Genomic DNA, 11,436 nt, shown 5'->3' on the forward strand with positions numbered 1-11,436 from the left:
CTTCCATTTTCTAATAATTGCTCCCACAGTTGATTTATTCACACCAAGCTGCTTGCCTATTGTAGATTCACTCTTCCCAGCCTGGTTCAGGTCTACAGTTTTGTTCCTGGTGCCCTCTGACAGCTCTTTGGTCTTGGTCATGGTGGTGTTGGGAGTCTGACTGTTTGAGGCTGTGGACAGGTGTCTTTTATTCAGATAACGAGTTCAAACAGGTGCCATCAATACATTGCCTGGAAAATGCAGACTGACTTTATTTATTAATTAATATAAATACAAATAAAGGCAGTCTGGCATTGTGATGATAGGAGATGATTTCAAAAAGGAGGGGCTAACGAATGCAGCTTGAATGAGAAAGAACCAATCAGCGTAACACGGATGTGACGCACAAACAAATCGACCTTGAAGTCCATGTAGTCCAAACAACAATGGCATGCAGCCGAGAAAGCGTCGCGGTGAATGATTACTGCTGTTTTTGTCACAAAAATCTGCGAATACATGGGGTACTCTCAAGTACAACACTTATTTTTGAAAAGGCTACGCAACAAAAGACTCATTCTGAACGATTAGCGGTGTTAGGAATAACTTTGTTAATGTTTGTGTTTGGTTACGGGAGGTCTGCAGGTGTTTTATGGGTAATCCAGGCACTGAAGATGACGCAGCATTAACTCCCGCCTCCCGTGCTATGATTGGTCGTACCAACCTTTCCCGGGAGGGAAACGCGATTCAGTTCGCCCAATGCCAAACTGATTCTCCTGTATCTCCTAACATGGAGATAGGAGATTACATGGAGATTCAGTTTGGATTTTCCAAGCTAATCAATACAGGTAAAAAGTGGAGGACAGAAGAGCTTCTTAAAGAAGTTACAGGTCTATGAGAGCCAGAGATCTTGCTTGTTTGTGGGTGACTAAATACTTATTTTCCATCATTATTTACAAATAAATTCATGTGATTTCCTGGATTTTTTTCCCCCATTTTCTGTCTCTTACAGTGGAAGTCTACCTATGATGAAAATTACAGACCTCTGTCATCATTTGAAGTGGGAGAACTTGCACAGTTGGTGGCTGACTAAAGACTTTTTTTGCCCCACTTTACATGCACGCCGCCATCTTGGTCCACTGTCATGGAAACCTGTATGTAACAACAACTGTGTGATGCTATCGTCTCAATGTGGACCAAAATCTCTGAGGAATGTTTCCAACACCTTGTTAAAGCAGGCCACAGAGAATTAAGGCACTTCTGAAGAGGGTCCAACCTTTTCCTATCAAGGTGTACCTAATAAAGTGGCCAGTGAGTGAATAATGGTAATTATTCCAACACTTTTAGAATGTCTTAGAGAGCATAATTCAGCTTTTAATGAAAACAACATTGAAACTAAAAAAAAAACCCTTTTCACTGAAAATATTACTAGAAGTCTGCAAAACTTTGTAACATTTTCACGACAAAATTAAAAATAATAATAAAATAGAGCTAGGAAGTCAATGAGAGAGATTTTGTGTCAGTATGGCAGATGGTGCTGATCTGGACCAAGACTGTAGATATGGAATTTGATTGATTTTAAGAAACGTAAAGACTCCAGCCAAAACCTGGTTTTGGTGCATACAGAATTGTAGTTTTAGTTTGTTGTTGATTGGAACAACTCTTCAGCCTGGAGACAGTTCAGAAACATAAACAAACTGCAAAAACGCAAGTAAATGCTTTTTGTTTCCACTGCTGTAGTGCAGTTAAAAGTATCAAAAAAGACAAAGCCCCATAATTACAGTTATAGAGCTCGGATTGACGCAACCTGGAGATTGAACTTCTGACCTTTCAGGCGTCCCATTTATCCTCATCATCAAACTCTGATTCATCCTAAAAATATCTCAGGGAAATCTGGTCGCTGAGGGACAGCGATGGCAGCATGACACCAGATTACTGCTGCTGTTTTTTTTGCTCTGCTGCTGAACGCAAAATGAGAACAAACTAAATGTGATTTTATTTATTGTTCTTGTTAGAAGTGTAACAGCAGATCAAGAACATGGCTTATAAAGCTGAACTCTGTTTTTATACTGAAAATGAACATGTAGAGAAATGCGCTGGTTTTGGGTCATTTAGAAATGTCCTTATTTTTGGAAGAAAAGCAGTTCTTTCCAGCGAAGATAACATGAAATGAATGATAAATCCAGTGCAGACATAGTTAATGTGGTAAATGACTATTGTAGCTGTAAACAGCTGGTTTTTAATGGAATATCTCCATAGGGGTACAGAGGAACATTTCCAGCAACCATCACTCCTGTGTTCTAATGCTACATTGTGTTAGCTAATGCTGTTGAAAGGCTCATTGATGATTAGAAAACCTTCGTGCAGTTATGTTAGCACATGGGTAGAAGTGGGAGTTTTCATGGAGAACATGAAATTGCCTGGGTGACCCCAAACTTTTTTCAGAAATCTGAAAGTGATTAAAAATCTTAAAACTACTTTCTGATCATCATCATTCAGACTTCAGGATGTTCAGTGGAAACAAATTTACAGCACAAACCTGTTATTTAAAAAAACACAACAAATAAAAATTACATTGAGAAAAATATGTGAACCTTGAACCTCATGTCTTCTAGGAAATCACTGATATCAAGTGGTTTGTTTCACTCCTAATGAGACATTTTCACTTTTCATGAACCAGCTGTTCCAGTTCTCTCAGGTTTTATGTGTGTCTTCCCTCAGTCTGATTCCAGACATGTTTGGTTGTATCAAGATCAGAACTCACAATCCTCCAATGTTCTGTCATCTGTACTTTGGTGTTTTGACATGCACAATAATGAGCCACAACATTGAAACTACACCACAGGACACCTCCAGATGTTATGTGTCCATTCTACAGAGGGTCAGAGCTTCGTTGGCGGTGCTGAGGGAACCTACACAACATGATGCAGGAGGTTTTACTGTCGGGTTAGGGTTAACGAAGAGGCATTACAGTCAGTGATCCAAAAAGTGGTCAGTGAGGACTTTATTTCATTGAATGTAAAATTGAGGACACCTCTGACACGAGTAAGACAATAGTTTGCTTGAAATATCACCACAGTCCACTTATTAACCACCATTTCCAATAATTTTGTCTTGGTCATTTTAGAAAACGTTTTTAGAGTGCTGCCAAGAAGGGATTAGAACGTGTGACGAAACAGCAGTTAATCTCAGCACATTTCGGGAAGAACAGATCATTGTTTCAGAGCCGTTTAAAGGTCTCTTTTATTGTGTTTTGTGTTGTAAACTTGGAGTGAAGCAATGTTCAGATATGAGGATATTCCTGCCAACAACTAGTGAGCCTCCCAGCTTTACAGGCCAGGAAGAATTTGACTCAGCTGATAACAAACCAATGCCCATCCGGATCAAAGCGACTGTCAGTGAAAGACGTAGCCTGTTTGTCCTCCTGATGGCGGCAGGGACAACATCAGCTGATTGGTTTTCAGAGCGAAACAACCCGTTTAGAAGAGCTCTACAACACAGTACTGTAGAAATGAGCCGTCTTTGAGTTTTGAATTAAAAAACAAACAAACTGAAAGAAACCAAGTGGAGACATGTTTGACTAATTAGTTCAAAAAGCCAAAATTATGGGACCTTTAAGAATACCAAGAGTTCTGGCCATGCCCGTACATACTGATGCTTTTTGTTGCAGTTAGAAGTGCTGGAATACTGAATAAGTGAATAGTTTTCGCAGTTAATTTCCCATCTTTTTGGTTTCTGTTTAACTCTCACATTCAAGAGCATCCCTTCATGCTGAGCTAACAAACACAGCTCCACTGAAAGTACAAATTGAAGTCTAGCCTTTGGTATCTATTTTCTTATATTTCATCTTGTTAAAGCTGTGTGCGCTTGTCTTCTGCCATAAACCAACTTACTGGTTCATCGGGTCAGTCAACTGCTATAATGTGATGTTTCAACAAGACAGTAGAGGTCTGCTGATGTCACTGAGGTTCACGAGAAGGCATTTACAACAAGAAAAGCACTCAGAGAGCAGTACTCCCCCAAGGCTGTTCATTCCCCCATATGGCATTGTCAGAAATGGAGCATTTGTTTATTATTTATTGGTGATCAGGAATCACAGTGACACAGAATGTGTCCATTCAGATGTACCCACAAACAAAACGACCTTGCTCTGAGCACAGACGTGTTCTGCATGTTTACGTCATGTACGGACACCGAATCACATGACTTAATTATGTAGCAGGTGAATTGATGAGACTCGGATTCACGCCCACAGTTTAATCTGTTGTTGCTTGCATCGTTTCTGATGGATAAGTCCTGAGAAGTCCTCAGCGGTGGATTTGTAGTAGGATCACAATCGTGTGGTCGCAAGCTGATGTAGAGTTCACTGGTTGTCATGGTTACAGTGACGCCGTGCCGCTATCTCACAATGAAACAGAAATCTTTAACAAATCCGTGGATCCAAACTATAAGCTGCATCATTTCCAAAATCTAATCACTTGGTCCTTGTGTCATTTCTGACCTTCCCTGAAAATTTCATCCAAATTCATTTGTCTTTGAGTGACGTTACACACAGATGGAATAACAGATGGACACACAAACCAACACCTTTCACCACATAACTTTGCAGAGTTCCTTGGTGGAGTAACAGAGACTTACCGACTTTAAGCAGTTTTTCTACATGCTTTCTACCACGTCTCTCTCTCTTAAACAACCAAATAAAACTGTAAGGACACTCCCTCCAGTTTACTGGTGTGCGGTTGAAATGAAACACTAAAGTTGAAATCAAAACTGTGACCTGCACCATGTTGATATGGTTAAACTTTGACTAAGGGTTTATTTATCAAGGCGATATCAGCCTTTTATTGCATGTCAGATATGGAGCAGTAATGCAGCCTCCACCGTGATGACTGCCTCAGAAAAACAAGTTGAACAGCCATGAAATCTGATGTTTTTACATTTAATGAATGTGCATAATAAGTATTCATTTAAATGACAAAAATCATTCCACTGGATTGCTGTGTGGAGTTAAGAGGCTACGCAAACAATTCTTAACCTCACAAGTACCCTGAGCATGGGACTGGAGTTTGACACCGCCTTAAAGCGACAGGACAAAACACACACACACGAGTGGAAGGTGGACTGCAGTTTTTCTAAGTTGATAAGTAGAGTATTTCCTTCTATGAGCGATGATTTTATTAAAAATAAAGGTCACCAAGTAGAAACAGAATGCAACAAACAAAGTGAATACACAGTGGAAAAAATCTGTGATCACTGAAACAACATTCAGTAAAAGCATTTCCAGTTGGCTTTACTGCATGAACACGGTTAGAAAATGAGCTGTGAACACCAGAACATGGTCTGCATCATGGCTGCACAAAGAAAAGCACTGACGGAGAAAGTGAACAACCCTCTTTAAAGAAACATGAAAAAGGACACAGCAAGAGTGAGTTCAGCCCAGTGGAAACACAGCTGCAGCAGGAATCAGGACGTATGGAATGAGCCGTGCTGCTTGAACAAAGCTTTGATTTTCAGTGATAACGGACGCAATGACTTCTGTTCCACTGACTTCCTACTGTGAGGAATTTAATTTAAACATAGCAAATGTCAAGTTCCAGTTCAGCATTTTGCTCTCAAATGTCATTTGTCTTACAGGGATGAACAGAGTTCTACTGAATTATTTTCAGTAATGTATCTGCTAGCATTAGTAATTAGATCGTAGCTAAATATTCTACGTGTTTATAGCATTCAGAGAGGGTGATAGCACAAGACAGTCAATATTAGTCTGTAGTGGAATAAGCTGTGAGCAAAATGCTGGTATTAAAGTTTAAATGTCCACATTCATGCTAAAAACATGTCAATTATGCTGATGTTTGTCACACACTTGAATTGGATGACGTAAAGATGAGGCATGAAGGTCATTCACATCAAACAAACTCTCAGGTGAACCATTTTCAGTCTCATTATTTTTGTTACATTTAGCTGATTGAAACTTAATCATATGCTTTTACATGACACTTCAGCATTTATTTTAAATACTTTTGATTCGGGTTTGCTTCATTCCATAATCATAAAAGTCTGGCATGGAGTCCGATAACTTCACGGAGCACGTCTTCTCTTTGCTCAATGCTACTTTTCCATAATTAGAAAGGAACCTTCCCCCCAACAGAGGAGGGCTGCAAAAGCATCATCCTGATATAAAACACTTTATGATTACAGCACATTAAGAAAGTAAACAAACCTTTTGTCCGACCAGTCAGTCAGACTGGGCAGAATCCCGTGTGAACATGTTTAAGTGTAAGGTACACGTGAATGGCAAATATATTTTGTATACAGTATGTCCTTTCAGAGTCTGAAAGCAGGTGTCAAAGCCATTTTACATCCGTCTGAACACTCCCATTTCTGTGTGACGCTGTTGAAGGAGAAGAAACAGAGCCAACAGAGCAGCAGTTTGCAGGAGACAGCTGGAGTCGTCTTCCAGTCAGAGGAACATCTCACCATGTCTCAGCTGTCTGAGAGAAACTTTCTCACAGTTTCAGGTACGGTGAACAATTCTGTCGATGCTCTCCTGGATCTCAGCCATCTTCTTCAGCACCTGGTTGATGTTGGCTTCATCAAATTCCAGGCACACAAACTCTGAGTCCTGAGAAAGAGAAAAAACAAGAAAAGCAGTCAGAGAGCAGTACTCCTCCAAGGCTGCTCATTTCCCCATATGGCATTATCAGAAATGCATTTTTTATAAATATTTACTAGTTATTAATGATCTGAAATCATGGCAACGTAGAATGTGTTCATTTAATATAGATGTACCCACAAACAAAAGGACCTTGCTCTGAGCTCGTACGTGTGTTCTGCATGTGTATGTTATGTACAGATACCGAATCACGTGACCTAAATATGTGGCAGGCCGCAGGAACTGATGGGACTCAGAGACACTCCCACAATTTAATCAGTTGTTCCTTGTATGATTTCTGATGGATAAGTCCCAGTAAGTCCGCAGCAGTTGATTTGTAGCAGGATCACCATCATGTGATCGTCAGCAGGCAGCTGATGTCGTGTTCACTTGTTGTCATGGTTACAGTGATGCCATGTCGTTATCTGGCAATGATACAGAAGTCTTTAACAAATCCGTGGATCCAGACTATACGTTGCATCACTGCTAAAATCTGATCACTTGGTCCTTGTGTCATTTCTAACCCTCCCTGGAAACCATCCAAACCCATTAGTCCGTTATTGAGGAATGTCGCTAACAGACAGACAGACAGACGGACGGACGGACAGACGTGCCCTGATTGTCACATAACTCCACTGTGTTCATTGACAGAGTAACAAAGAAGACATTTTATTCCCAGATGCTATTAAATTCCCCTGTTTGGAGTGGAGGCAGTGAAGACCATGTGGAGACGTCAGCATCAGACAGACGATGAAATACTTTGTCTGGGGTTCCAGGGTTTTTGTTGCACTACTGTGGTTGGTTACCAGGACAACACACCTTTAATGCATATTTGAACATTTGCATCAGCTAGAATTTTGAACATTCACCTTCCGAAACCCTTTATCTTTAAAAAAAATTCCTAAAATTACACAGTTTTATCACTTTTACCGTCATTATCTTCTTAATAGCTAAGGGTGTCCCACAGGGTCAGATGTTGCTATACAGTCTGAAACAGCAGCAGCAGCTTCTGTTCAACGCATTCCACTTCAAAATGAGCTAGAAGTACAATCTGACAGTCTCTGTAGGCGTCAGACCTCTCCTGGACGCAGCTGATAGCCTATTAGTTTGTGTGCTGTTTAATATATACATCAGTTATGATCGCTTATCACAGAAACGGATGAAAAAAAACAATCAGAGCCTTTATGTCTCAGCTGTGCAACATTTCAGTGACATTTCTGTCAATAAAAACGTGCAGTTTTGCATTCTAGACAGATTCAACATGTTAGGGCAGCAACTGATGATCATTTCCATTTCTAATGAATTTCTTATTTTCACAGGTAATCCTTCAATCTACAACTATCTGAAAACAAGAGGGGGGAAAGACTTAAATAGTGATGTCCAACAACTCAAAAGAGACGAGCTGTACTTCACTGCACTTAAAACACTTTGTGTTATTGCTAGGAGTCACTAACAAAAGATGCGGTCTGATGTGTTTGTGAAGCAGTGTTGGATCACCAGCATTTTAAATTAAACTCTATCTGAATGAATTTAGGCTGAAGTCATGGATTGGATTTAATATTGGGTAATCAGGTAACGTGATTTTAAACGCTAACTTAACATGAGGTGTGTGAGGCACCATGCAGCTACCAGTGGTAGGCAATCTGGACAGAAAATCATGTGAGAATCTTTCATACTGTTGAGGGTTTTTTTTACCCCGTTAGATCAGTATTATGAGCATCGACCACTACAGAACTCCTAGGAGAGATCACAGGGTCACATGTTCAACAACATGTTAAAAACTCTTATTGCCTGGAAAATCCAGACTGACTTTATTTATGTATCAATATAAATACAAATAAAGGCAGTCTGGCATTGTGATGATACGAGATGATTTCAAAAAGGAGGGGCTAACGAATGCAGCTTGAACGAGAAAGAACCAATCAGCGTAACACGGATGTGACGCACAAACAAATCGACCTTGAAGTCCATGTAGTCCAAACAACAATGGCATGCAGCCGAGAAAGCGTCGAGGTGAATGATTACTGCCGTTTTTGTCACAAAAATCTGCGAATACATGGGGTACTCTCAAGTACAACACTTATTTTTGAAAAGGCTACGCAACAAAAGACTCCTTCCAAACGATTAGCGGTGTTAGGAATAACTAAATCGGAGCCAAACCAAGTCGGTGCGTATGTGTAAAAGTTGCTTAAATTTACTCACACGTTTGGAACGGGATTTTACTCTGTACAAACAATGGCAAGAAGCCGAAAGTAACGAGCCATCCACTGCCTCCTCATCGTCGGTAACGTCAAGGGAAAAGAGGCAACGACTAACGCCATCCAAAACGCCAAGAGACCACAAAAAGATTCGCTTTGGCCCCCCTCCTCCTCCTCCGGCATCATCTTTGAGGTGCTGAAGATGACGCAGCATTAACTCCCGCCTCCCGTGCTATGATTGGTCGTACCAAACTGTACCAGGAGGGAAACGCGATTCAATTCGCCCAATGCCAAACTGACTCTCCTGTATCTCCTAACATGGAGATAGGAGATTACATGGAGATTCAGTTTGGATTTTCCAAGCTAGAACTCTTAAGGTTGGTTATTATATGACCTCCTGTTTGACTGATTCTTGACTCATTAAACGACAACCCACAACCTTGGAAATCCTTGAGAAAAACAGAAAATATTCACATTAAGGGAAGCAGAAGTCAAACGGTAGCTACAGATGAAGCCGTTCTGCATGACACACTATATGGTTATCACAACTGTTGATAATTATTCTTTGGCATTTGACTAACCAAAAATTACAAATTTAATGCATAAACAGGAACATTTTGACCTAATTTCTAGTCTGAAGTTCAGAAAAACCGGGTTCCTCCACAGTGATGAAGGGCATGGAGTCATCCAGCTCCTCTGGGACTGAACACTTTAAGGACACTTTGGTGGGTAAATGCTACACTTCACCCCCTGCTTCTGCAGCCTTCAGGCTTTGTGGCTGTAATTCGGTGCAAAATGAATGGACTAATAATGTTATGTGTTTCCTACACTAGTTCGGTAGCAGGCAGCAGAGTGAGTGCTGCTGACCTGCTTCCTCTGAGGCATGGATGTGTATTCGAAGGTAAATGTTTGTCCATAAAGTCCCACTGTAAAATATTAACTCAAATAAATAACATTAATCAGTTTAACTCCGCTGACTACACAGCTGACAGCATGTTTTTATTAATTATGGTACCATAAAATGTGTTGTTACTCCGCTGCCTGTTGCTATTTTAGTCGCCACTATTTGAGTAAAGCGACCTTTGTGATTGGTTGTGGGAAACATCCAAACACACAGTCTTCACTACTGCAAATAACCTGCTATGGGGCAGTGAAATGCGAACATGAATAATTAAAAAAAACACTTAAAATGGAAGAAACATAGCTCTGAGCTCTGTAAACAGTTCAGGCTTCTATTAACAGTAAAATAAAAATTTTCCAACCGCAGGAAACAACAAACTGAACTTCAGCTTGTATCAACATTTGTCCAAAATGTGTTTTTAAAAACTCTCATAAATCCGACCTGCAACAGATTCTGTCAGCATGGCAGTAAATAACAGCAGAGTAAAGGAGTGAAAACTCCCAAAGAATCAACTAAAGTCATGCAAACTGAGCCTTCTGAGTTCCCTGTGATGTTTATGAACCAGTGCTGGAACTGAACAGTGGAAAATGCCTGATGTTCACGCTTGTTTGGCTTTTCTCTTTTTACGTCTTTCAGTTTCCGTTTTTATTGCTTGTCCATTCTGCATTTTATTTTGTGCATTTACTGTATAAAAAGAGCCCTCAGGTCAATATATAATTGCAGGACTTTTTCTATCATATTTGACATATTTGCTGTTTTCAGGCCTAAAATCAACATGGCCGCCTATAACCAAACACCACATGGCATTCTGACAGAAATCCTTCTAAATATTATATATACAATTGAGTAAAATTAAAAATTATTCATAAAGATATTGTAGGAAACGTGTTGACTACTTTACATTAAATAAGTCAGAAAGCCTTGGAGTCTGGCCAGTCTTTTCTTCAAGAGGAAATTACATTAAGTGGAGCAGGTCATGTGATCTGGAATCAAAACACTTCTTTGAGAGGTGTTTTTGGAACGGGGAACTTAGTGGAAAGTGATTTCTCTGACACAGATACAGTTTATTTTACATATAAAGTTTGATATACTGCCAAAAAAAGAAATATCTGTCATGATTATCTGAACTTAATAAAAAGAACACAATCCAAACTATTTTGAATCAGCTCATTTTCTTACTGTTCAGCTCATTAGAAGATGGTTGGAATTAAATTCAGATGGTTACTTAGTTGACATTTTAGTGAAATCCAGTTATTTTAATTAATAAGTGATTGTTTCCACAATAAATAATTTTAGAATTTTTAAAAACCTCATAATGAACATAAAAAGGATAATTTATTTATTTTTTACTTTTAATAAAAATGTATGTTAGATATATCCCATGGACGTCAAAAGTCGCTCAATTGTATACTGAGCCTCTCATGGAACAAAACAGGATAAGCCATAAATCCCATGACCGAACTCTCTGTCCTTCTTATTCATAATCTTGCTTTGCATATTTGGTAATATCAAGTAACTGTAACTATATTTATTTATAAACATATTATTACATCCTGATAGAGCTCAGAGTAGAGTCCACAGGTGAAGTAGTTCTGGTATCTGATAGTGATGCCTCCTGAGTGACCTCCTTTGGAGCAACTGGAGGGATTAAATATCTCATCTGGCCTGGGAACACTTCAGGATCCCCCAGGATGGATGGATGGATGGAT

General features: G+C 39.6%; 1 protein-coding gene across 1 annotated transcript in view; it reads right to left on the reverse strand.

The window, feature by feature from the left end:
• Window positions 1–4,039: 4,039 nt before the first annotated feature.
• The window catches only part of commd1 (copper metabolism (Murr1) domain containing 1), a 23,609-nt gene continuing 16,212 nt past the window's right edge, over window positions 4,040–11,436 (reverse strand). Inside the window, exon 3 of the mRNA XM_022219891.2 lies at window positions 4,040–6,598. Coding sequence (XP_022075583.2) covers window positions 6,491–6,598 — 108 coding nt within the window. The 3' untranslated portion in view covers window positions 4,040–6,490. The remainder of the gene's footprint in view (window positions 6,599–11,436) is intronic.

The sequence above is a fragment of the Acanthochromis polyacanthus genome, chromosome 3, assembly GCF_021347895.1.
Source record: "Acanthochromis polyacanthus isolate Apoly-LR-REF ecotype Palm Island chromosome 3, KAUST_Apoly_ChrSc, whole genome shotgun sequence".
Taxonomy (NCBI): Eukaryota; Metazoa; Chordata; class Actinopteri; family Pomacentridae; genus Acanthochromis; species Acanthochromis polyacanthus.